We start from the raw sequence: 27578 nt of genomic DNA, 5'->3' as shown, positions 1-27578 counted from the left end.
CAGAGCCTGGGTTCGAGCCCAGGGAAGGAGACCGAGGAAGCGACCTTGTCTTCCCCCCGAGATGCTTTATTACATGGTTTCCCCAGCCATCAGTGATTGGATCCTATGCCCATGTGGAGAGACGGGAACACTGCCGTAGACACTGCAGATGGCTCCCCTTTTAGCTGTGCTAAAAGTCAGATGGGATGGTGATGAGTGGGTGCTTGGCTTCCCTGGGGGGAGCAGGCTCTGGGCTCCAGCTGACAAGAGTAAAATCTGGCGGACGGAGGGACCGTTCAGGAATCGGTGACCTCCATGTTCTGCAGCCGGTTTTCCAAAGTGACATCTCTGGCTGCCCCTTTCTTTTTGTTGCCCTCATGCTGCTTCTTCTGCTTCTTTGATGGTTCCTGGTCAATGGGTGCAGGCTTCACAAAGGGGATTAGTTCTTGGAGACCTGGAAGGGAAGAGAAACATATAATCTCTGGGTTCTCAGGAGTTGAAGCTCTAGGACATCTGGGGGGAGTCCAACAAGACAGTGACCCCTGTGAACAAAGGGGACCTGGTGAGCACTGGTTCTATTTCCTCTTTGCTTCCCAATTGGAATTCTAGCTGCAATTGGGAAGGACATCACACAAGAGTCGACTGCTTTCTCAGCTTGCCTAGCGCGGCCCAGCACTGGAGGACAGGGAGAGCTGGGGGACAGCGTCTGAATAAGGAAACCTGGGCCCAGAGTCTTACCTGGAGGCATGAACTCCTTCAATCTCTCGGGCACGAGGATGCCGTTCTCTGTCTGGTAGTTCTCCAGGATGGCGCAGATGGTCCGGGTGGTGGCGCACATGGTGGCGTTGAGCATATGCACAAATTCCACCTGCAAGAAGAGGGTCCCAAGAGCGGGCAGTTACATCTACCCTGGGCCAGGAACCACACAGCCAGACCCACAGACCACGACCACCCAGGTCAAATTCTATCCGTTACTGTCTTTCTCCAATCTTGAGCATCTTGCTACTACTTATTGCTTATTAGATGACTCAGGAAGAGTCCTCAGGCCTCCATGAACTCCCAGTATTCTGAGAGGTGGGCCCTTTAAGGGAAAGGTAGGCCCACTACCACAGTGGCCTCATTTTAACCTTTCATCTTTCAAGTCTTTGACCTAAATTAGGACCTAAATATTGGGAGTGAAAGGACACACTTCCTGGGCGAGGAGAGAGAATACATCAGCTCTGCCTTGTTCTGAGTAGGCAAAGGGGAGTTATTCTTTATCTGGAGCTATGAAAACCAAGCCCCCAAAAGAAAAGCTAGAACTACTTTGTAGAATACAGGGAGATTCAGGTTTCTAGCTGGAAGGCCTCATCCCTGATTCAGTAGAATCATTTTCAGATTTCCTTTCTGGTCTAGATTGAGAAGCTCAGATTTTCCCAAGATGCTGGGAAGTAATGCTGTCTAAGCCTTGAGAACTAGACAGGTCTATTCTGCAGTGAAGGTCAGCTTCCCGCCTCCCTGGGGCCGGCTACCTTGTCCATCATCTTCTTGGTTTGCCCGTAGCGGATTCGGAGCCGGCGAGCCTGGTAGTCTGTGCAGTTTGAACAGGAGACTAACTCCCGGAAGGCTCCTGAGCCTGGAAACCAGGCCTCCAGGTCCAGCTTCTTACTGGCGGCATGATTCAAAGAACCTGTAAGGAGAAACCCCTAGAACTCATGCAGGAGGGGTATTTCAGAAGGCTAAACTTCATCAAATCTGAAGAATTCTTTAATTCCCCTTCTACCCCAGAAGAGAAGTCACACCTAGATATTCTCATCACTGAACACTCCCAAGTGAGAAGAGTGTGATATTTTAATTAATGTGGGCAATTAATTGGACTGTGAGCTATTTCACTGTGTGGCAACTCAGTGGGTGAGGGTGGTGCTTGTGGGCTGGAGGAGGGAGCCTGATACCTGAGACAATATTCACGATGTGGTAGGGGATCCCCAAGGACTGGTAGAACTCCTCTGCGGTCGCAATCATCTCTTCAAACATCTCCCATGACTTGTTGTCATGTGGTGACGAGTACACAAACTGTTCAATCTGCAGAGAGGGACCCAAGCAGACAGTGACAATGGGACAGGGGGAAAACATTAAAGGACAGGGCCTTCCTGGTGGCCTAGGGGTTAAGTCTCAGCACTATGGCCTGAGTTGGGTCCCCAGCCAGGAAGCTAACCCACATGGCTCAGCATGTGGGTTATCTCACTTGCTGCTCCCCTCAGCAGTGTATTTCAGTCAATCCGCCTGTCGTGCTCCCCACTCTGTCTCTGGTGAATCCTCTCACCACCCCCATCTCCGGCCTACACCCCAGTTCTTCTATGCAAAAAAAAAAAAAAGACATTAAAGGACCCAACAGGGAGGTCTCCTTGCAATGAAGACCCATTCCTACACACCGGGAGTCAGGCATGGCTGGGCCCCCATCAAGCCAGATGGGCGCTAAACCGGCCTGGGAGGTGATAAGGCACAAGCTCAGAGTGAACTGACACCAGGCAGGCCAGGTACTGTTCTAAGTGTTCTGCATACACCAACCATGGAGCCCTGTGTAGGCCTACTGGGGAGCGTACTACTATTATCCTCCTTTCACAGAGGAGGAAAATGAGCACTGAGAGGTTAAGCAACTTGTCCAGGTCAAACAGCTGGCAAGCAATGGGGCTAGCAGGCTGGCATCTGGACACAGCAACTTTGTTCCAAATTCTGTGCTCAGAGGCACTCCAGGTGTGCTCTCGGGCTCTTTCCAGAAACACAGATGGAAGCAATGAGAGGGAAGTCAGGAACCAGAGCAGGCCTCAGCAACAAAGACTCCTGCTCTCCTCTGAGTGTCCCAGACAGGGATAGGGGTACCACTCCTCACCCTGAGCCACCCACTCACCTTCTCAAACTGATGGACTCGGAAGATGCCGCGGGTGTCGCGGCCGTGGGAGCCCACCTCCTGGCGAAAGCAGGTGGACAGGCCGGCGTACTTGATGGGCAAATCCTCTGGCCGGAGCCACTCGTCCCGGTGGAGGGCGGCAATGGGCTGCTCTGAGGTGGCAATCAGGTACTTCTCATCATAGGAGTTGTCATCAGACTTCTCACTGCCTTTGCCGATCACCTGTAGGAGCAGGGACTCTCCCAGTTAGGGAGGGTCAGGGCCGCAGCGAGAGCAAGACACCACAGGACCGTACTGGTGATGGGTCAGGTGGGGTTTAACACTCGCCCAGAGTGAGCAGGGGACACGAAACAAACAAGGAAGGGATTGGGTTAGCCCAGAATCGGGTCCCTAATAGAGATCAAAGAGGTGCAAATTGAAAGGAGATAAAATATTCTGATAATACTCTACTTAGCTGATAAATGAAACAGCTATAAAGGCGAGTGTTGGCAGGCATGCAATAAAGCCTGAGCTGGTAGCAACAGAAATTCATTCACTCAACAAAAGTTTGTGAGGCCTTTACCAAGTGCCAAGTCCTTTTTGCCTGCTGAGCAAAAGGAGACATAGTTTCCGCTTTCCAGGGGCTTGTGGGTTAGTCCAGGATTATAATCCTTTATTAAAGAATCACTTTGGTGTTCAGTGGATGAAACTAATGCAAAAGAAAAAACTGCAGGTGGGACAAAGTTCTTTGCAAAATCACTATTGACAGCAAGAGGAGAAGCCCCCTAAATAATTAACAGGAGAAGCTGACTCTCCTGCATCCAGCCCCATGTCTATTATGAAGCCACTTAAAAACAAAGGTTATCAAGACCACACCATAACACTGAAAAATGCTTTTGACAGACTGCTAAGTAAAGGCAATCTATATACGTTATGATTAGAAGCATGAAAGCTAATATATGTGTGAAAAAAGGCTGCAAGAGAATATTAAAGACGGTAACTGTTATAGAAAGTAATGAAAAGGAGATGACTGCCCCCTGCCTATTTGGAAATCTTCTGCAATGCAGCATTGTTTTAAAGGGGGGAAAAAAAAAAGGTGGGGCCTCCCTGGTGGCACTGGGGTTAAGTCTCAGCCCTATCAAGCCATCACCAGCCATTGCTGCAGGAATGTGATCCCTGGCCAGGGAGCTAACGCACATGGCACAACAGACCTCTCCTGCCTTACCTGCTGCTCCCCTCAGCAGTGTATTTCAGTAGATCTGCCTGTTCTGTTCCCCACTCTGGCTCTGGTAAATCCTTTCACCCTGCACGTCTGGCCTAGACTCCAGTTCTTATATGCATAAATAAATAAAAATAAATTAAAAAAAAAAAAGAAAAAAAAGAAGGAAGGGAACTTCCTCTGTGCCAGGGTTTGGGGCTCAACAAAAACCACCTTGCTATCTGACAAAAGGCATTTAGTGCCTTGCAGGGCTACCTCACATACAACAGAGAAAACCCCAGGGCTGGACAGCCCAATGCAGCACAGGCACTAGTGTGCCCTGTATATTCTAAGTTGACATGAGTTGGTTTCCACTGTTTCATATGTTCAAGAGCCACATATGGCTGGTGGCTGGACACCACAGCACAGATTCAGGACGTTTCCATCACCGGGCAGAGAAGGAATAAACTGAGGTTTATGTCAGACAAGAAATGCCAGCCAAACTCCTCACTATCCCAATGGGGGATTCACCTTGCCTGTGGACCCAAGAAGCATCTGGATAAGAAGTGGCAGATGCAAGTAACTCAGGGAGACCTGCTACCTGACATTTCTCATAATTCTCCATGTAAGTTTCCCTCCCTGGTATTCCTGCCTGGCCTCATCCTTCTAGAGTTCTGTTAGTGTTTATCCAATCTTGGAAGTTGAGAAGAGAAAGAAAAAAGATCAAATAGGTTTAAGTTGATATGTGAACACATTTCTTTCATTAAAAGGAAGAAAAGAAAGAAGCGAGGAAGACATTAAGGTTGTACTCATGCTCAGGATTTTGCTCCCACTGCATCTTGAATGAAAATACAGCCCTGAACTCATCTACAGGACCCAGTGGGAAGAAGATTCTGACTATGAACCTCTATCCACATAAGGTAAGTCAGGTGAGCCTAAGACTGGGGTCTACTGCTCCCCTCCATGGGTCTTGGGAAGCAACAGGCTATAAGAACAAAGTCGCCCCCTTCTGACAGAACCTTCTTGAAGAAGGACAAGGGACACGTGAACTTTGGGGCAATGTGGCACCCCCCAGCAGAGACACTACAAATACTGAGTGCTGGGCATAGACTAGGGGTGTCATGGCTGGTGTTAGAACTGGTGGAACTGAATGACATTCTGAACCTTGACTCGGATCCTCTGGCTCTCTCTCTGATGCTAACTATTGCATCAGAGCCAAGCCAGAAGCCATCCCCACCCCAAGGAAAATGTCTTATTCTGAGGAAACTTTCAGTCTGGAGTTAACAGTAGGAGGGAAGGAAAGATCAGCTACTTCTATCATTTCCTTCTGTCCCAAGCACTCAATAAATGTATTTCTGGTCCAAGCTCATGGTGTTGGTGTGCTTTTCATACACAGCAGACAGATGACCTGGGGAGTGGTGTAGGGGGGCATAGGACAGGGCACATCCGTGCTGTCCAATATAGTAGCCACTAGACACAGTTTTACTTCCCCAGTTGTATTAGCCACATTCTATGTGCTCAAAAGCCACAGACAGAGAGCAAGCATTCCCATCGCTGCAGAAGTTCCACTGGACAATGCTGCTCTGTATTCTCCAGGTTAAACTTCACAACCTAAGAAGCCATCCTGAACGGGCCACTCACCTTATAAAGTTCTTCATCGAACTGGCTGAGCTGTGCCACCTCCTGCATGACCTCCTTTCTCATGAAAAAGGGGGTGTAAATAGGAGTGTAGCCCCGGCCTCCCAAGGTGCGAAGCGCGTACTGGATGAGTGCCTGTTCCAGGAACACCAGGACCCCCTGAAGGAGCAAGAGACCCGGCACTGTGAGAGCAGGTTCTGTCACTGCATATCCACCTGCTAGGATTACATGAATGTGACTCCCCAGGGACATACAGGAGGCCAGAAAAGGGCCCCAACAACTGACTCAAAACCCCCCTGGCCTATCATCCACGTGAACGGTGAAGAGATTCTCTCCAAGACTCCAAAGCAGGGAAAGGGTCATTCACCCAGGGGGTGTGGGAGTTACCTTGTGCTAATTCTTAAAGACACTGGACTCATTTGTATACATAGAGCATGCCTATATATTTATGTATTTCCCAAATTATTTTACCCCGCCCTCCTGCAAGCCTTCCCTGAGTTCACCTGCCCTCCGTCCCAGCTTATCTGGATTGTTGCCTCTGTCTACCCTTGTCATGGCGTCGGGCCACCTCGCGCCACAGCGTTTATCACTGGTGGCTTCTCCCCTGCTCCTTGTCTGACTGTTCAATCACACCAAGTGCCTTAAAAACAGAGACTGATCTGATTCAGTCAGCAAAATATATTCATTATGAAGGATCACATAGTGGCTTTTGTTCTAAGGAATTCTGTTAAGCAGAATTGCTTAAGAGAAAGAGCAATCCATCTAGTTGCTAGTAGGTATGTGGCGGAAAGGTGGGTATAGGTGGTGAATCGAGGGGCCTTTTAGAACAGCTTAAGTTTTCTATACTTTTATTTTTTAGCCCCTTCTCTCTAATCCCACCCCCAGCTCTTACCTTCAGGAAGTACCCTCGGCTGCCGGCCACCACAGCCCCCTTTTCGCCTTCAAAGCCATCAACCATCACCACCAGGTCCACGTGAGAGTACTTCTTCCTGACTGTACAATCACCCCAAATCCTCTCTACTTTGTTGTCAGCATCCTAAGGAAACAAGACGAGGAGGAAAAAAAAAGATATGTGATTTCTACGTCACAACCTCTGCCCTCTCAGATCTAATTCCAAGAACGACCTAGTGTTCTGGTAGGCCAGTGGTCACCGCATCCAGAGACTAGCAGGGGTTCTGCTAGAGAACGTGTCCTTGATTGAGAAATAATTCATGAATTCTTAGAACTGTACCCATGAAACTGAAATCACTATTTCCCAAAAGATCGAGGTGCTCTCCCCGGGCCTGCCCCCCACCCCCCCTTTTTTTTTTACCCTTTTAAATGACTCCTTGAAAATCCAGCACCAGGACAACCTTACACAATCAGCATTGCCTCGGGTGCAGAGAGAATGTAGTTTTTTTGTTCCAGGCTCTCATTGGTCCCCGGGGCCACAGGAGGGAGGGTTCAGGGCCCTGACCTTCCGAGAGTCTGCAAGTCTGCCCCTGACACCAACCCCCCCCCCCCCAAGCCTGCAGTTTACTGTTCACCAGGGAATGAATGAAAGAGGCACAGATGGGCCCTGCCACTGCTGGGGTGTCAAGGAACAAAGGCTGGGCTCAGAGCAGCTTTGTGCTGGGAAGCTCCCACTCAGCAGGAAACTTTTATCATGCAGATTTCCCTTCAACCTGCAGCTTCTCAGCAGGGTGTGGGTGAGGGGTGAGGTTGATTTAGCAGATCCCTCCCACAAGACTCACTGCTACCAAGGGCAACACGCAGTGCAGGACAGCAGCCCGATTTAGAAGAGATTTCTGTGCCAGGAGTCTCCTCCTACCTGCTGTCTCTGCTACTTCCCAATCAGGCAACGATCTGACTCCTTCCATTCTCAATTGGTGGGCAGAGGGAATACACAAAGAGCTTGCTTCTGACACAAGGACGATTATACAGAGAGCGCCAGCGTCTCACTGTCCCCCTCCCACCCCGCCCCCTTCCCAACCGAGAAGGCATGTAGGGCAGCCGTCTGCTGTGGCACAGACGCCTGCCTGCCCACCTCGTCGTTACTGATGGGCACAGAGGGGTGCAGAAGGTTCCCGATCTCCCTGAGGTTCTCAAACCGCTCTGCTTCCAGCTTCACACGCTCCGCATCACACTTGAGGATGGCTTCATCGATGAGGAGTCTGACTTTTTTGATTTGTGAGACTTTCAGGTTCTGTAGCCGAACAGACCAGGAAATCGAGTCAAGGACAGAATAGAAGACTATGGCCGAAGATCTCAGGCTGAGCTCTGATGACTACCGTGTGAGGGGATCTTAAACACTGAAAAGGAAGGTTCTGAAAGAACCAAGAGCCACTGCTCTCAGGGACAGACACAGTCTACTGAGCTGCTGGCATTTTCCTTGGGGTTCCTAGGAGAGAGATGGATCAATCCTGGCCACTCCTCTTGTTCCCATCCATGTCAGGAATCTTAATTCTTGTAGATCTTCTAAGAGTTTTACCTTATTTTACACTTCATGATTTTCCTGATTAAACCAATTTAGCACTTGAATATATGCTATATTTAATGTTCCCTCTAGAAGAATTATAAGTTTACCAGGAGCAAGAGACCTTGTCTTCAACTTATTTCGTAATCATTATTGCAGGTGTTTCAATCTGTACTTTGATTTCTTGGAGGGGACCCTTACCAGGTAGGGCTAGACAGAAATAGCACCCCTGCAGCAACTTGCTTTTTCGGTTCAGGCTCTTGCTATGCTTTTATATTTTTTCATCTTTTCGTTTTTTTTTTTTGTTTTTTTTTTTAATGCTTTTATGTTAAGGGCCATAAAAAAGGGGACCAATGCCTACAAAACTTGAAAATCACTGCCCTTGGCTATGGTGGTGAGCATTTACTGAATTATAGCAAAATGAAAAATTCCTTCACTTTGTGGAATTGGACAAACTAAGCATAATTGGGCTCTTCTTCTCTTCTTCTCATTCATGGCTTTCACTCACACCCTGACTCCATTCTCTGCTGTCTAATACATCACATCAGAGTATAAGAGATAGACGGGGACATTTCCCAGCTGCGGAACTTTAATCCCAGCTGCAGATGCCAAAATGCTGTGTGGAGCAGCGTGGCAGCACCTGATGTCTAGGACTAGAGTTAAGATAAAAGCACAGAAATCCCAACCTAGAGAAGGACAGTAACTTACAACTAGTGTGTCTGCAGTGAGGTCATCAAGGTTTAATGCATTCTCTGGAATGGACTCATCATCTCCCACTGGCTCCTTTTTCTGCAGGGAAGGGGAAAAACACTATTAAATAAAAGAAAATTTCTCTCTCTTTTTAAGATTTTTTTTTCTTTTTTTCTTTTTTTTTTTTTAATAGAGGCATGTTTTATTTATTTATTTGTTTGTTCGTTTGTTTTGTTTATACATGCACTGGGTACTGGCTTCTTTTTAAGATTTATTTATTTATGCATACAAAAGCTGGGGTACAGGCCAGAGATGCAGGGGGCTGAGAGGATTCACCAGAGACAGAGTGGGGAGCAGAACGGGCAGAGTGGCTGAAACACACTGCTGAGGGGAGCAGTGGGTTGAGTCAGGAGAGATCTGCTGCGCCATGTGGGTTGTCCCCTGGATGGCCGGAGATCACATTCATGCTACATAGGCTGTGTATTGCTTCATAGTGTGGAGCTTAACCCCTTGCGCCACCAGGGAGGCCCAAAAGAAAATCTCTTATACAGTTTCATAAGTGTATATCCAATTAATATATCATCTAAACTAATCCCAAAACTTTGCACATAACTGTCCCTAAAAGATGCAATACTCGAGAGCTAACTCAGTGAACAGGTTTAAGGAGTCAAAGTTTCAAGTCTCTGTTCTGCCATTTTCCAGCTTTTTTGACAGACTGGTTAACCTATCAAGGTCAAAAGGTTGATGTCATCAGGAATGTAAGAAAAGTGGCTGCCCTGGACAAAGACCCATCTTGGGCACTGGGAAAGTGTGAAATGCTTAAGAGAAGCTGTGTGGGGCTCAGGGGTCTGTACTGGGGAGTCAGTCACCTAGCTGACCTAGCTCTCAGCCCACCTGCTAAGAGCAATCCTAGCACGGAGCATGGGGGAAATGGATGGGAGGATGCAATGTTAGGAGGCCAAAGAAAACAAAAATTGTCAAAATCTGGAACTAAGTTTGGAGCAATTGATGAATCTTGACAAAAGGGCAGGGTGTACCCTGGGCAAGCTTCTCCTCTCTGGTTTCTATCTTCCTCCTTTTTTATGATGATTTTTCCCACATCATTTGTAATCCTTGCCTAGGGCTATGGGAAAGAGCACTATAAGAGTCAAATTTTCCCTAAATTAAACTGAGTTAACGAAAATTAGTCTAAGGCCATGATATCAAGATATATAAGTGCTCAGCAAAATTTGTATAAAAATAAGTTGAGGAGATTTAGAGTCTGCTTTGCAAGAACAAATAAAACAAAATATAGAGATCATGTTCAATGTCCCAAGGATTTATAAAAATTCTATGTATGTAACAATGAGTAATTATGTTTCTACAACCTCATAACCCATTGTACAAAACTAAATCATGAGAATTCTTCATGATCTTCTAAAGGCAAAGCATGGAGATCCTTTAAGCTCATCAGATATCTTCACACCCCAAAATGGGGCAGTGGTATTCTAACCACAACCCAACTCACATTCTTCAGTGATTTAGGAAAAATCACCTTCCAAAGTTGAAAAAGCCTGAAAATATCAGGATGAGTCTGGATAAGAACAAGCTTATACCACCAGGGTAGAAATAAAGGGCCCAATCTCAGAATTTTCCATATAGTATCAATGACAGCTGAAATTCCCTTGCTGATAATCCCTCAAGGCAGCGGATTCAGGTTCTGAGTTCAAGTTCTGGCTCTGCACCTAGTGGCTTTTGGGTAAGTCCCCAAATTTCCTATATTCCCTTATCTTTTTACTCATAATAGGGCTGACAAATTTACAACCTACACTCCACAAAGATCAAATGAAAACATGATGTATATGAAAGGGTTTTGCATATTTTCAAGTGTGATGGAAGTTAAAGCTCTGTGAGTAGCCTTCCCAAGGATAGCAATGAGGACACTGCTTGCAGGGCTGGCAGGGAAGGGGTGTAAGAATGATGCTGCCAATGAAAACCCTCATTCCCATCTTTCTGCTATAAAAACCACTCAGCTGGCACTATCTGTATATAGGCCCCAAAGTATACATGAGCGGGGGGAAGGGGGAATTAATCTAATGATGGCCCCTCTGAAATGTAAACGATTAAGCATCATGAGTCCCATAGGAAGAAAACAGCGATAATGATTTCTGCAGCCAGTCATAGGCTGACAGTGTAATAGAATGTTATGAAGAGAAGAATGCAAACTCTTATGAAATGGAAGGTGCTGGAATCCCAAGGAAATCTTTATCATGCTCTTTACTAATCAACATTCTAACATTTTAGAATTTTCTTAATTTCGTTTAGAGGTTTATAACCAAAATGAGACATTGTAGGATGCATTTAATGCTATTTTAAAAGCAATTGAGGGAATAAAAATATATTTTTGAAGATAGCTTAAAAACATCAACAATTTAGGATACCAAAGTAAGGCTGAACTGAAATGTAACATTCTTTAAGCAAAGGAAGGATTTCTGCAGTCAAATGTTCTGCCCCTAGGCCTCCCTGGTGGCGGAGGTGGTTGAGCGCTGCACTGTAAAGCAGTCCACGGCCTCTGCAGCGCGGATTCAATTCAGGCTGGCCGGTGAGAATCCCACATGGCAAAGCAGACCTCTCCTGTCTTGCCCACTGCTCCCCTCAGTAGTGTATTTTGTCAGTCTGCCTGTTCTGTTCCCCGCTCTGTCTCGGGTGAATCCTCTCACCCTCTGGCGCATCTGGCCTGTACCCCAGTTCTTATATAAAAATAAATAAATCTTTAAAAAAAAAATGTTCTGCCCCTGAGCTATACCCCCTTTTAGGAAGAATTTTAGGACAAAGGCCAGTGAAGACTTGTATCCACTGTTACTCCCAATTGCTGAATAACTGCAGTGTTCTAGGCAGTGTGCCAGGCTCTCTACATTAAAAAAACTTCGTTCTCACAATTCTGTTTCATCAGTGAAGATACTGTCATTGCACAGATGAGAAAGCTGAGGCTCAAAAGTTAACTTGCCTGAAGTCATCAATCTGGGCTTTGGATCCCATATCTGGGCTCTTCTCATTAAAGAGCATGACTACAAAGAATCCGAAGTCTGCCCTAAGAAAACCCTCTTGGCACTGTTACTGGTGGAATGTACCTTCTTATAAGAACAGAATGGACGAGTAACCAGTGTGGCAAGAATCTATCTTGCTATAGATAGATGTATGTTACCCCGATATTTCTGTGTCCCTCTGACATCCACAGTGATGGTATTTGGAGGCGGTGGTCTTCCAGAGGTGATTAGAGCATATCACATCCCTAATTTAAGGGATTAGAACCCTTAGAAAATAGGTCCAGAGCGCGCCCTTGTTCCTTCCACCACATGAGCACACAGTAAGAAGACTGTCCGTGAGCAGGAAGTGGGTCCTCATCAAACACCCAATCTGCTGGCCCCTTGATCTTAGACTTTCCAGACTCCGGACTCTCAGAAATAAATGTCTGCCCTCTCTTAAGCAGTCGGAGGGACTAAGACTTAATCTGAATATAGATGGAGTCACCAGCCCCTGAAAAGTGCCTCTGAGTTCCCTACTTTCTTTCCTTTCTTTTTAAAATAATTTCCTCCCTTTGATAAAAAATTCAGTATCTCACAGAATGAAACATTAAGTTAGAAATTATGTAAGTATCAACTAAGAATAAGATTAAATACCTCTGTTCATGTTCTCAAAGCTGCTATTTAATTCTCTTACCTTCATTTTCTCTCCAATTGTTTTGCTGCAAAGGTTCTTCAGCTTGTTCAAATTGTCTGCCCGAAATCTGCCTGGAGAATAGGAAACCAAGAATATACCAAAAATGTACATGTATTTGAGATCCCTCGGCTCCTTAGGACTGATGTCAGCCCAAGGCTAAAATGCAGGCAGAACTAAAGGATCTACCTCATGAAGTTGTGAAATCTTATAGCTTTTGAGCTCCAAATTCAGTTGGCATGTATTGGTGACTATGCTAGAGCCCCCCAGCACTTGGTGAGGAGGAAAAGGCCATTCTGAGACTAAAATTAAAAGCAACATAACCTGATGATACCTCTGTAGAGCAGCACATCTGAATAATCTGGAAATTACTCAAGTAACTACAACCTGCTTAATTACCTAAGACTCATTTGTAGAAAGCACTCACTGGGTTCTAGAAAGAAGGCAGTCTTGTTTGCATTCCTATGAACTCTTTGTTACTCATGTGTGCTAGGGATGGTTTACGTTTTTTTTCCTTATTCTAACACAGGGCTCGACTGGCAGCCTCTGGCTTCTTATACATTTACTTTTTTTGGGGGAAAACAATGTACTAATCAGCCTACATAGTTAATCTGGCTCAAATTAACATATTGGTATCATGTTCACCTGTCTAACTGCGATTAGCAAAGTCAGACCTCTTGAGTAGAAGCTTTAGGAGCAGTATGGTAAAAATCAAGCTTTTGGCATTATTGGAAATGAGAGCACCCAGTCATAGTTCTTCTTTAAGATTTTCCCAAAAAATTTTTATTTACATTTTAAAGGACAGGGTTGTTAGGAAAAGGAGAAAGAAAAAGAGGCACTTGCGTAGTCACAGGTGGGCAAGAGAGCTGCTGATTTTGCCAAATTTTAACTAAACTAAACTTAACTTTAGCACAAAATAATATAACTGCTTTCTCATTCACTTACATTAATTACAGAGCTGGAGAATAGTATGGGCTGGGAGGGGTTAGACTAGGAAGAGGACATGGATAGCAAGAGGCTTCACAGTGGTGATGGAACAATTCTGTATTTTGAGTATGGTTGTGGTTAAAAACCTACATGTGAACACACACACACACACACAGAGCACTGTATGTAAATCTGAATAAGGTTTGTGGGTGGTAGCAATGTCCACCTCACGGTTTGGTATTATACCAGTTCTGTCAGATGTTATCGTTGGAGGAAACTGGGTGAAGGGTACATAGATAGGACTTCTCTGTACTATTTTGTAGCTTCCATAAAACTGTTACAATTTTGAAATTAAAAATTTAAAAAAAAAAAAGCTATTTGGTTCCTCCTTTTTGCAAGGTCCTGTGCTGAGTGTTGGGAATATGAAAGAAAATAACATGGTAGGTCCTAGGAAATAAAAGAAAATAAGACAATTAAAAAATAATATTGCAACAATGCTGAATGACTCAATCAATGAATCCAGTATATCCTTTCAACATCTTTAATTTTCCTCAGCAATGTTTTGTAGTTTTCAGTATAGGGATACTGAATGTCATAGATTAAATGACATTTTTAGGAATCAAGATGCTTTCAAATTGCTGTCTGCATACAGAAATATCAGTGACTCTGTATAATTGTATAAAATGATCTTGCTAAAGTTAATTTTAATAGTTCAGCATACACAATCAAGTCATCTGCAAATGATAGCTTCACTTCTGTTCCAATCATATATTCCTTTTTCTTGCCTTACATCCAACTGTCTGGTGACAATGGATTAGAAGTAGCGATAGGAGATATCCTTGTTTTGCTCCCAATCTCAAGAGGAAAGCATTTAATATTTCATTATCAAGAATAATGCTAGCTAAGCAAGTTTCTGATAAATGCCTACTAACAGATTGAGGAAGTTTCCTTCCACGCCTTTTGCTGCATTTTATCATAAGCAAGTATATTTTCCACATGAAAAAAACAAAGTGAACTTTGCGCCCTATCTCACATTATATATCCAACCAATGTGAGATAAATTATCTCCCTAACTGTGAACGGCAAAGTAATAAAACCTCTAGGAAAAAAAAAATCAGAGAATCTCTTCAGGAACTTGGGATAGGAAAAGATTTTTTAAACAGAGCACAAGAATCACAAACTAAAAAAGATCAATAAATCAGACTTCCTTAATAAGATCTATTCATTAAAACTAAAAGAGTGAAAGGCAGATCAGAGAATGCGAGAAAACAGCAATATGTCTATTTGACAAGGTCTTGCATCCAGTGTAAACAATTCCTACAGATCAAGAAGAAAAAGCTAACAAGTATATGAAAAGTTGCTCAATACCTTCAGTCATCAGGAAAACACAAATTAAACTAGTAAGATACCACTATTTGTCCAACCAGAATGGATAAAATTTAAAGGACTGCCGATATCAAGGACAAGGATGAGAGGAACTGGAACTCTTAACTACTTGCTGGTAGAAGCATCAATCACTACAACCACTTTAAAAAACTATTTGGTAATATAAACATAGGCCTACCCTATAACCCAGTAATTCCACTCCCAGGTATATTCCAACAGAAATGAGTGTTGCTGTCAATGAAAAGGAACATGTAACAATGTTGGTTGCACCTCTTTCATAACACCCTCAAAGAATCCATCAATAATAAGTATTCATCAATAGTAGTGGTTGGTATATTTATGTAGTGGAGTATTATGCAGCAAGGAAAGTGAACCAACCACTGCTATACAGAACATGGAATAATCTTACAGACATCATTTTGAGAGAAAGAAGTCACATACAATAGTAACAATGTTTATTATAACATGAAGTTCAAAATCATAAAAGCAATTTATGATACAGGAGGCAGAATATAGTTATTTTTGGAGTAGGGAAAATGACTGGGAGCCTGGGAGGGTGCTGCAAAGGTCTTAGATCTTGATCTGGGGGGTGGTTATCAAATTCCTCAAGCTGCACATTAAGATTTATGTACTTGACTGAATATATTATCTCAACTTAAAAAAAAATTTAATAAGATATATACAACAGAGATATATGAGAAAACATTTGGAATGCACTCAACAAATAAGGCAGTGCTATAGAAGCAGAGCTAGGTGGGAAAGAGGGCTGTTAATAGTAGGGGCAGTGTCCTGGTGAGGGGTATTCCAAGAGACAACAGTCATGGGTGTTGCATACAACACTGGAACAAAGGGCAGAGGCATATGTGGGAGAATGGCAAAAAAATGAGGATAGAGGGCCTCCCTGGTGGAGCAAAGGAGTAATAAGCTATCCTCAGCCACTGCAACACTAGTTGATGGAAGTCTGGAAGGTAAATGATTATATTTGCATTCCAAAAAGATCACACTTCCTGGGCATGGCCCAGGGCTGGGTGAACTGAAAGTAGTTAGAAAGATATTCTAATGACACTAGCAATAAAGGTTAAAAGGAAGTAACATCTTAAACAGAAATCTCATTCAGAAAATAGGATCTTCTTTTAGGGGAGGACAAAGTTCCAGTAGGTAGCAGCTGATTTCAAGATATGTGGACACCCAGTGGTTCTGTTACAGGGCAGCCTTGATATAAAATGGGTTGCCTGGCTGTAGGTCCTCACCGGCGCGCTTAAAAGCGACTTATTAATACTCCACTGCAGGCACACACAAAAGGTTAATAAAAGGTTTATTTACAAGGAAAGGTGAAATAAGGAAATGTACAACTCAGGGAGAAAATAGGGAAATAAAGTCTCAAACGCGTACTACCCAGTCCGCCGACCTGGAAATCCAATGGCATTCTGAGAGCTAGCTATGAGCCAAGAGCTGTGAAGCCAAAAAGCGGCCCCCAAGACCCACATGTCTGGTTTTATACCAAACCTGGCTGCTTAACTCCACCCTCAGGTCCCAGTAACCTTCCCTTTGGTGGTGATGGGATTTATCTTTCCCAATGTCCTGATGGCTTTAGTCTGGAGTGGGGTGGAGTCCGCAAAGCCTGTATGGAATTAGCTTAGGACATCCTTTTCTCCCTAACAGTTTGGGCTTTGGAAATAATCAAATGATTATCATATGCCTAAATGTGTCCTCATTATATTACTCTGAATTAGAAAGAAGAAATCACAAGAATTTAATTCTGACTGATATAAATTAGCCTGTGGTAAAATTGGTTTCATTATATGTTGTTTCTCTTAAAGTAGCAGTTTGTAAGAACGTACTTGCAATGTTAAGTGAGGACTCACTGTAGCTGTAATGGAGAAGTAGTGAGGCTCCTGCATCCTCAGTTGCGGAACAAGATCCAGGTTCTTAATATGGCCCTGGGTTGTTAGTCCTTACTGCAGCCCATGAGAGAAGAACCCAAGCCTCTGATGTGAGGTTTGGATGGAGAACAACCCTGATACAAGATCTGTCAGCCAGTCTCTGGAGAAAAATCAGTAATTCCCTTTGGCTAAGGAGAACATTGGTAAGGGACGTCAGGTAAAAAACAATCAAATTAATAGCTGTGTTGAAAATAAGCTACATACATAAACTGCTTTTCATACAGAAGGGCAAAGTATCCTGAACACAGAAGATAGTTACGAATTCAACAAACTGTTGTTAAGCCCTTACCAAGGACCAGGTGCTGTGTTAGGTCCCAGGATTATCTACAAGCTGGTACATGTATTTCCTGCATGTGTGTATATATACGTAGGTAAACACAACTCATTCCTGAATAACTCATTTCCTCTCCACATGGTCACTTACCAGTTAAGGGACAGACCCTCCAGTAGAGGTGTACATTATATGTAAGAGACTAAGACAGCTGAAGGCATTTTGAAGCCAATCGTTAGCTTGAAAGGAAAATTTGGTACTTCTGATGGTGAAACAGTGTCCAGTCTAGTTTTTTTCCTTCCATTCAAGTTAATTTCATTGAACTCAAAACTTCTGGTTCAGGGGGTGGGATATCACAAACCACTACATTAGAGCAATTGAGATGCACAAAATCAACAGACAATCTCAGTTTAACAAACACTCTCTTGGTACTCAATAACCTTATAAATTCGGAGAAATCAATTTTCCTAATAGAAACCCACCACACACTTGGGCAGTCACTGCTCTGGCAGTGTGATGTCAATCCTGGCTCTCAGCTGCTTGCAGAACTATTGCATCAGACAAAACTAATCACATGTGCTTGACAGCATCCGGCCAACCACGGACTACTCCAGCTAATCAAAGCAGAGGTTGACAGGCATTTTATTCAGCTTCACGAAAGATGCTCGGATTAGCTCCAAGTTCTAGCCCAACTCTACAGTGTCTTTTTCGGGAAACTTCCACAAATCACAAACAGCCTCAAGAACGACAAGCCCTTTCTTGTCTCACGTCACCTCTCTTCTTGAAATCTGACCTACTACGAAAACACTTTTCTTGATTCTTAAAGATATGCCCACAGATCAGGGGGATGGCCTTCCCGAAAGCTCTGTGTTTGCTGTTTTTAGCCAGGAGAGGCTTCCACAGCTCCCAAATTCCACCAAAAAGGGTGGAGGGAAACTATTTACGATGCAGATGAGATTCAACCTCAGGCTTGAGCTTTTAATCCAATCAAAGCAGCGGGCGACCACTTTCACCCGCGGAAGATGAGAAAAAGACTGGAGGCGACCCAAGAGTCAGCTGCTAGGAGAGGGGAGAGCCCCCCAAGCCTCCCGCGGGCTCTCCTGGTTACCCTTGAGCCGGGGAGGCTTGACAGCTCCCGATGCGCATGCGCCGTGCTCCCTCCCGGGCTCAGGCGCCCCGAGCACGCGTGGAAGGTTAAAGTGGGACGGTCCAGCTTCAAGGATGCTTGGGGAAGAGGGGGGGCTGGGTAAACCTCGAAGCCACCTCAACCTGGGGTCTGACGAGGGGTGACGATGTGGCCTCAGGAGAGGCGGCGAGGACCCGGGGTCCCCAGGGCGTCCGCGTACTTACATCGTCGCCACTCGCCGTCTGCCTTCACCAGCTGATCCACGAGCCCCGGGTCCTTGAAGCGTTTCTCCTGCGTCTCTCGGATGAGAGCCGGGTCCCCTCCTTTATCCACCCGGAACAAATCCAGATCCAGCACCATCTTTCCTTCTCCCGGCCAGCGCGAAGGGAAGTGCGGACTCGCAGCTGGCGCCGGTGACTGACGCACTGCGCCGGCGCGCTGACCCGCCCTCCTCTGCGCAGGCGCAGCGCGGCGCCGCGCGGGCGCCCCCTCTCGGCCAGGAGCGGCAGTGCCGGCGCCGGGGCTCCAGAGGGAAGGGCGCAGCGCGTGGGTCTGGAGGCTCGGACTGTGCGCGGTTCTGGTCACGCTGTGGCTTTGCCCGCCGCTTGTTCTTTCTCCTCAACGCTGCCCGCCTCTGTAGAGCCTCTGGTTGCCCCACAAAAGTGAGTGTCTCGGTTTCTTTCTTATGTTAATGAGTAAATCTCATGTTGGGCAGAGCCCATCCCCCCTTGGAAGCTGGCGCCTCCAATAGATGCCAGTAGACACCCCATCCTGAGGCAAGAGTATGTCTACATGTATTAGTTCCTAGATTACCTCAGCTCAGGATACCTGTTCTCCTGCTACCTGTGGAATTTATTTATTTATTTATTTTTTAAAATTTATTTATTTATGCATACAAGAGCTGGGGTACAGGCCAGAGGTATGGGGGGGTGAGAGGATTCACCAGAGACAGAGTGGGGAACAGAACAGGCAGATTGACCGAAGTACATTCCTGAGGGGAGCAGCAGGAGAGGTCTGCTGTGCCATGTGGGTAGCTCCCTGGCTGGCTGGGCATGGAACTGGTACTGCTGAGGCTGCGAATTGCTTCATAGTGCGGTGCTTAACCCCTTGCACCACCAGGGAGGCCCCCTACCTGTGGAATTTATAACTTTATTAATCTGATTATTGAGTAAGTCACATTGCCCCTTTACCAACCCTTCAAATTACAGGTTGTAAAAGTGGGATTGCGTTCATTTAAGAGAGAGATGAGTGTTGTAGAGCAACCCCGATACAAAACGGGGTGCCTGACTGTGGGTCCTCGCCCGCGCGCTTAAAAGGACTTGTCAACTCTTTGCAGATTTTTGTGATCAGTCCTTTATCATTAGTGTTGGGTGCAAAAATGTTCTCCCAGTCGGTGGGGTTTCTCTTTGTTTTTGTTATTGTCTCTTTTGCTGTGCAAAAGCTCTTTAATTTGATGTAGTCCCAGCTGTTTATCTTTGCCTTCACTATCACTGCTTTGGGTGATGTGTCTGTAAAGATGTCTTTGATGTGCAAATCACGTAGGTTTTGCCTATATTTCCTTCTATATATTTTATGGTTTCAGGTCTTATGTCTAGATTACCTCAGCTCAGGATACCTGTTCTCCTGCTACCTGTGGAATTTATTTATTTATTTATTTTTTAAAATTTATTTATTTATGCATACAAGAACTGGGGTACAGGCCAGAGGTATGGGGGGGGTGAGAGGATTTTTGTGTATGGTGTGAGGTAGTGGTCAAGCTTCATTCTTTTGCATGTAGCGACCCAGTTTTCCCAGCACCATTTATTGAACAAACTTTCTTTGCTCCAATGCATAGTCTTTGCTCCTTTGTCAAAGATTAGTTGACCATAAATCTGTGGGTTTATTTCTGGATTTTCTATTCGATTCCATTGGTCTGTATGTCTGTTCTTGTTCCAATACCATGCAGTTTTGATGATTATGGCTTTGTAGTATAGTTTGAAGTCTGGGAGTGTGATGCCTCCATTCCCTTCTTTTTTTTTCAGGAGAGCTTTGGCTATTCGGGGTTTTTTGTGATTCCATATGAATTTCATCGATAATTGTTCTATTTCTGTGGAAAGCTGTGTGGAGATTTCTGGACCTACTAAACATAGAGCTTCCATATGATCCAGCAATTCCACTCCTAGGTATTTACCCAAAGGACACAGAAACATCAATTCCAAAGAACACCTGCACCCCTATGTTTATAGCAGCACTGTTTACAATAGCTAAGCTTTGGAAACAACCCAAATGCCCAAAAATAGATGACTGGATCAAGAAGATGTGGTACATATATACCATGGAATATTACTCAGCATTCAAAAAAGATAAAACACATGCAATTTGCAGCAACATGGATGGCGCTGGAAGGGATCATGCTCAGCGAAATAAGCCAAAAAGAAAAAGAAAAATACTGGATGGTCTCACTCATAGCAGGAATCTAGAAAACTTAAATAAGGGACCAGGAAAATGAATATAAGAAAGTGAAAATCAAAATCAACAAAAAACTATGAACCAGAGACACTTTTAGGGGGGCGGGGGCGGGAGGGGAGGGATTGGGGTCAGAATGGGAGGGCTGCAATTGTATGGGGAATATAACAATAAAATTTATAAAATAAAAAAAAAAAGGACTTGTCAATCCATCCTTTCCCCCTAACATGAGGAGAATTTTCCAAGGGGAACACTATTTAATAGATTTTGAAGGCAGTTCAAAGTACTAAGGTCATGTCTTAGGATGATTTGAAAACCTGAACAAAGATTTCATCATAATTTAAATTCGTTGTGTTCAGGCCTTTATGGTGAAATATTCTGGTTGCTGAGTGGAGCCGAAGTTATTAAGGAATCTTCCTGATAATAAGAGGGTATTTGGAGGATTTGGGAACAGGTCTTTTGTCCCCTTCCTCCTGCCTGCCCCCCATCTTCCACTTAATAGAGACTTTAGAACCTCAGTGCCCCAAAGCTAGCTGTGCGGAGACCCTCTTGGTCCTACGCCACTCACATGGGCTTCTGTAATGAGAATATGACTTTGATTTCTCTACTCCCCAGCAAACCTCTGCCAAGCCAAGTCTGAGGTGTAGGACAGGGGGCTCACTGTTGGGGAAGCTGACAAGTAGAGATCCAGAGGGAGGCTTAGGAAATGGGCTGTCTGCTTTTGTTTCCCTAGGTTCATCTGCCTAGGATGTTAGATATGAAACCAGCGGAAAGGAAGTCTAGGGAACTAATTTCTGAAGAGAGCATGGAAGATTGTCTTCTAAACCTTGGGTTCCCTGAAATCTTTTGAGAGCAAGGTCTGTGATGGGGTGCTAACTGCTTCTGTGTCGTTGAAGACACTGCCAGAATGTACTGTGCACCAAGTTTCAAAAGCTGAAGACCCCACAGTGGCTCAGGGTTAGGAGCAGAGGGCCACTGGGCCTATTCTGTAAGAAGGTCACAGTGTATTTGGAAGGATGACCTTAAAGTTCTGGTTGCTCCAAATTTCCACCATTATGTTATTTGATATTGTTTTGTTTTGTTTTTTTTTTAAAGATTTATTTATTTATTTCTACAAGAACCGGGGTACAGGCCAGATGTGCGGGAGGGTGAGAGGATTCACCAGAGTCAGAGCAGGGAACAGAACAGGCAGACTGACGAAATACACTGCTGAGGGGAGCAGTGGGCAAGACAGGAGAGGTCTGCCGCGCCATGTGGGACCCTCACCAGCGGCCGGGATCAAACCAGTGCTGCAGAGGCTGTGGACAACTTCACAGCGCTGCACTCAACCTCCTGCGCCACCAGGGGAGGCCCTATGTCATTTGATATTGTATTACTTGATAAGTATAACAAATGAACATAAAAGCATACTTCACTTATCAGCTTAGAGTCTCAGCTTAGAGGATTTTTAGAGCTGGAGGTGAATCTTAACTATCTGCTAGTCTAATAATTCCTAATCTTTTCACCACCCAATCCCCCAAGATTTGAAGTATTCTTGTCTAACAAACAAAATTAAAAAAAAATAATGTTCCCTTCTTACTAATCAGATATACAAGGTTGCCAGCTAGAATTTCCCATCAGCAGGAAATGCACAGTGTTAATACTCTAAATAATTCCTGCCAGAAGCTAATACAAAAACAAATCAACATAATACTTCATACCTCTTTTGGATATGTGATTTCTGTTAGTCTTTTTTTTTTTTTAAAGATTTATTTATTTATGCATACAAGAACTGGGTTACGGGCCAGAGGTACGGGGTGGGGTGGTGGCGTGAGAGGATTTACCAGACAGATTGGGAAACAGAACAGGCGGATTGACTGAAATACACTGCTGAGGAGAGCAACAGGAGAGACAGGAGAGGTCTGCTGCGCTTTGTGGGTCAGCTCCCTGGCGGAGGATCCAACCCATCCTTCAGTGGCTGCAGATAGCTGCAGTGACTGCGGATAGCTTCATAGTGCTGAGACTTAACCCCTTGTGCCACCAGGGAGGCCGATTTCTGTTAGCCTTTACAACTAAGACTAGCTCTTGGGTGCTGCATTTGAGGACTCAGGGGTTCAAGGAACCCCAATTGGAAAAATAGCTATTCCAATCTCTTTATCTTCTATATGAGGAAACTGAGGCCCAGGGAATTTAAGCCATGGAACTAAAACCTGATTACTGCTCAGTGTCTAAGGTAGTCTTATGTTTGGGATTGTCCCATTGTTAACATTCTTTACCAGAAAACAGGGCTTTTTAGGAACTTGGCTAGAAAATGTGTCTTTTTCTTACAGGGCAGAAACCATGGGATATTGGCATCTATATCGCCACAGGACCTAGCACATTGCCTGGTAAGCACCTTAGTAGATGCTTATTATATAACGCTTATTATATACATTGCATTGCATGAGTGAATTGCAGGAATTAGACTGAGGGGTTAGAAGCTTACTGCAGGTACAGAGAGCAGAATTACAGGTGAGAAATTACCTTGGGGCCCTGGGGAGCTATTGGGAGCCCAGAGGGAATGAGTAACTGCAAGTGTTATTGGACAGAGTAAGGGGTACCCCGGGAACCCCAAACCTGCACACTCTAAATGGATTCTGCCACCTGCCACATCAAGACAAAACATACTCTAGTACATAAGTCCTTCAGTAGAAAATAACTTTAATACAAATAGTGTGCAATAGAGAGAAGAAAAGAGAAAGAATCTAGTTTCAAGTAGTTCCAAATCAAGCACCCAAAGTTACCCATCCCCTTGTGGGCAAATGCCCAACCAAATAGGGTTAGCCCAAAGCAGGGCCGCTGAGGCCCAAAAGCCTGCCACAAGTCTGAGGCACCTTCTGGTGGAGACACATAGGAAAGCAGCAGAAGGGGCCAGGCAAGTCTGGAAGAAAAAGAGCAAAATCAAAATCAAGGTAAAAACTGCCATTGTTAATCACCCACAGGTCCCTCACCCACGTCTGTTTCAAGTATCTCCTACCATGTTCCCCAGGTCCCTAGTATCAGTCCAAGGCCAAGAAGCCAACACAGCTTCTTTACATGCCTCTCTGCCCCATGTGCCTCCTCCAGGTCCTCTCCTTTCTCCCAGTCTTCTCTAGCTTCTTCTCCCTACTCAGCTCCACCCTTACTTAGGGTGCGGCAGGGAACCTGGAACCTCACCTTTCCCTATGGATTACCCTATTAAACAAGGAGGAAGCAAGAAAAGAGGGGTGCACCCAGCCATAGATGTCCTCCTCAGTTTTTACTAGCTCAGCACTGGCTGACGTGGGAAGGTTCTCTTGGGCCTCACTGCATTCTTCTTCTTCTTCTTCTTCTTTTTTTTTTTAAAGATTTATTTATGGGCCTCCCCGGTGGCGCAGCGGTTGAGCGCTGGCTTGCGAAGCCTCTGCGGCCTCTGCGGCGCCGGTTCGATCCCTGGCTGCTCCCCGGCCACCAGAGGAGGGTCCCACATGGCGCACGGACCTCTCCTGCCGCCCGCTGCTCCCTTCAGCAGTGTACTTCGGTCCTTCTGCCTGCTCTGCTCCCCGCTCTGGCTCTGGTGAATTCTCTCACCCTCCCGCGCTTCTGACTGTACCCAGTGCATGTATAAACAAACAAACAAACAAATAAATAAATAATAATTAAAAAATAATAATTAAAAATTAATTAAAAAAAAATAAAAGATTTATTTATGCATATAAGAGCTGGAGTACAGGCCAGAGGTGTGGGGGTGGGTGGTGAGAAGATTCACTAGAGACAGAGTGGGGAATAGAACAGGCAGATTGACTGAAACCCACTGCTGAGGGGAGCATCGGGCGAGACAGGAGAGGTCTGCCACACCATGTGGGCTGCTCCCTGGCCTTGGATCGAACTCATGCTGCAGAGGCTGAGGACAGCCTCATAGGTTGCGTCTCAACACCCTGGCCACCAGGGAGGCCCTGCATTCCTCTTTTTGCCTTGGATTTGGAGTAGGGTTTGTCAGTGTTTGACAAGCAAGCTCCATCCTCTGACTCCCCTGCTAGTGATGTCGTTTTGTGAAGTTGTGGGGTCCTTGGGTTCACTCTGGGAAAGGTTTCACCAGAGCTCCCGTTTCAGCAGCACGTGGCGAGTTTCCCAGGCGTGTTTCTCCATGAGACAGAGACGTTAGTTATATTTAAAGAGCAGGTTTATTAGGGAAAAGAAAAGGGACAGGTTTTGCTAAGAGAGGCCTGCATGGTTGCAGGCAGGCGGCCTTGAGGAGAGCTGCCTCCGCTGAGGGAGGTCAGTGAAGACAAGTCCTGGCATGGGACAGATCCCGGGCAGGCAGGAGGCTGCTGCCCTGCAGAGGGAGAGAGTTGGTAAAAGGAAGCACCTGCATAGTCACAGGTGGGTAGTGGGAGTGCTGCACCGAACCTGTGCGGATACTGCACTGATATAGTCCTTTTCTCTTTGGGAGGGGTCACTCCTCCGTGGAGTGGTTGCTTGTAGCTACTGTTGGGTAACAGGCAAAACTAGAAAGGGACCAGAGGGCCTCCCCGGTGGCGCAGCGGTTGAGCGCTGGGTTGCGAAGCTGCCCGCAGCCTTTGCAGCGTCAGTTCGATCCCCCTCGGCCGTATGAGGGTCCCACATGGTGCACAGACCTCTCCTGACGCCCGCTGCTCCTCTCAGCAGTGTACTTCGTCAGTCTGCATGCTCTGCTCCCCGCTCTGTCTCTGGTGAATCCTCTCACCTTCCCACGCTTCTGATTGTACCCAGTGCTTGTATAAATTAAAAAAGAAGAAGAAGAAGAAGAAAGGGACCAGAGATTCCAGGGTGGGCCCAATCTCCTTATCTTTACTCTTAGGCCTGAGCTCCACTCCCTATAGCATCTGATCCTGCTTGGGTCTCCTGCCTTGTGATAAGGCACTGGTGCCTAAGGGTCAAGACCCTTACAGCTGGGTTAATGGTCCTGTTATTCCCCTCGACCCCCACCTCCTTGTATGAGTCAGGTTTTAGTCTTGTGAGGCCTCCTTTCCAGTCTTTCTGATCTTGTTCTTCATCACTAGCAGCCCTCCATGATTACCCATTGCCCTTGATTACCCCTTGCAGAGTCCTTGATTTACCCTTACCAGTTTTGTTATAGGACAGCCCCGATATTGAACGGGTTGCCTGGCTGTGGGTCCTCACCCGCGCTCTTAAAAGGGACTTATGAATACTCTACTGCAGGCACACACAAAAGGTTAATAAAAGGTTTATTTACAGGGGAAAAGGAATTAAGGAAAATGTACAACTCAGGGAGAAAATAGGGAAATAGTCTTTTTTTTTTTTTCAAAGATTTATTTATTTATTTAAGCACTGGGTACAGTCAGAAGCGCGGGAGGGTGAGAGAATTCACCAGAGCCAGAGCGGGGAGCAGAGCAGGCAGAAGGACCGAAGTATACTGCTGAGGGGAGCAGCGGGCGGCAGGAGAGGTCTGCGCACCATGTGGGACCCGGGAAATAAAGTCTTTAATACCTCCTATCCGATCTGCTGACCTGGAAACCCAAAGTCACTCTCAGAGCTGGCCAGCTGCGAGCTGGCGGGGAGCCAAAATGGGGGACCCTCCCACCAAAGCCCACGTGTCTGTCTTTATACTCACTTGGCTGCTTAACCCCACCCTCAGGTCCCAGCCACCTTCCCTTCGGTGGTGATGGGATTTGGAGTTCCCAGTGTCTTTGGCTTTGGCCTGGGGTGGGGGTGGAGTCCACAAAGCCTGTATGGAATTAGCTTTAGGACAGCCTTTCCCCCTAACAGTTTCTCTCCCATGTTCCCTCTATCTCTTGATATCCCCCCCCTCACATTCTCCAGACAAAATATTTGTGGCTTCCCTTTCTTGCCTCTGAGCCTTGTACAAGCTCCTTCACCTGCACCTCCTTTCCTTCTCCTGTTCCTCCAAACTGGCTAATTCCCCTTCTTCCCAGAAGCTTCCTCTGGCACCCTCTTGACCCCTCCCCCAGATTGGTCTGGCATCCTCCTAGGTTCCCACAGTACAATAGCATTTATCATTTGGTTTCAGGAAGAACTGACAATCCCATGGCAGCTCCAGGCTGCCTGCCCCCTTCGATCAGAGACACAGGAACAAAGGAAGCTGACGTTGCTGCCCTTGGGCAACCAAGGAAGAATCATTTAAAAAGAGCTTAGGTCAGAGCTAGCCTCTAGGATGGGCTGAGGGTGGGGACTTTGATCTGGCCTCTCCCTCTGTTGGAAAAAGTCACTTCTACCACATTGTACTCTGTGAGGAGTTGCATTTTATGTGGAATTGCTAATGTCAGCCCTAACATGCTGTTTCTGTTCCGGAAGCTCCTCGCATAGGTTATATTACCAATAAATTTCTTTGTACACAGCCCTTCATACATCCTCTCTCTGCAGTGGTCATTGTTGCTCTGTGGTTCTTAAGTGTCTTTTTCAAGGGTTAGACCAAGTTATTAGGATCTTCTTGCCTGGTTACCTGTTAGTGTGTTTCGCTCCTTTCTGTCAGTGGTTGGGGAGCCCTGAAAATCATTCACACATTTCTTCCCCTCACTTCAAGCTCGGTCATGTTTGCTGCGTGTCTGCTGCCCTGGAACACTGCACAGTGTATGGCCGGAATCCTGTAAATTAACTGCAATGTCCCCAAGTAATTGTTTCTTCACTATTGTATCCCCATCGGTGATCCAGGGACGGTTTCACAGTGGGGTGGCTTTGAAGGTTGATTTGTCCAGTGTAAGGGAGGTGGAGGGATAGATGCAGTCAGATGCCAAGGCAGGAGGTGCTTATCACTGGGGGACAGTCATAAGTTCTGTGTGGTTATGTTGTAGGACAGCCCCGATATTGAACGGGTTGCCTGGCTGTGGGTCCTCACCCGCGAGCTTAAAAGGGACTTATGAATACTCCACTACAGGCACACACAAAAGGTTAATAAAAGGTTTATTTACAAGGGAAAAGGAAATAAGGAAAATGGACAACTCAGGGAGAAAATAGGGAAGTA

The 27578-nt window shown here is 45.6% G+C and overlaps 1 protein-coding gene across 3 annotated transcripts; it reads right to left on the bottom strand.

Annotated features, from left to right (window-relative positions):
- Window positions 1–71: 71 nt before the first annotated feature.
- Window positions 72–18535, bottom strand: SARS1 (seryl-tRNA synthetase 1; the record flags this gene model as incomplete). 3 transcript variants are annotated; one of them, XM_084241947.1, is made up of 12 exons in its annotated part: window positions 72–433; window positions 718–847; window positions 1165–1239; window positions 1491–1648; window positions 1911–2040; window positions 2867–3088; window positions 5685–5840; window positions 6574–6717; window positions 7708–7866; window positions 8845–8925; window positions 12526–12592; window positions 18396–18535. In XM_084241947.1, the coding sequence occupies 12 exons, from the start codon at window positions 18533–18535 to the stop codon at window positions 276–278; spliced, it is 1620 nt and encodes a 539-aa protein (XP_084098073.1). In that variant the 3' UTR covers window positions 72–275. The 3 variants fall into 3 exon arrangements, with proteins under 3 accessions (XP_084098073.1, XP_084098074.1, XP_084098075.1); XM_084241948.1 differs by having other exon boundaries at window positions 1168–1239; XM_084241949.1 differs by lacking the exon at window positions 1165–1239.
- Between the last annotated feature and the right edge of the window lie 9043 nt (window positions 18536–27578).

Source organism: Talpa europaea (genome assembly GCF_964194135.1).
Source record: "Talpa europaea genome assembly, chromosome: 9".
Taxonomy (NCBI): domain Eukaryota; kingdom Metazoa; phylum Chordata; class Mammalia; order Eulipotyphla; family Talpidae; genus Talpa; species Talpa europaea.
Note: the sequence above shows the minus strand (reverse complement) of the source record. Positions and strands in the feature narration are given on the sequence as shown.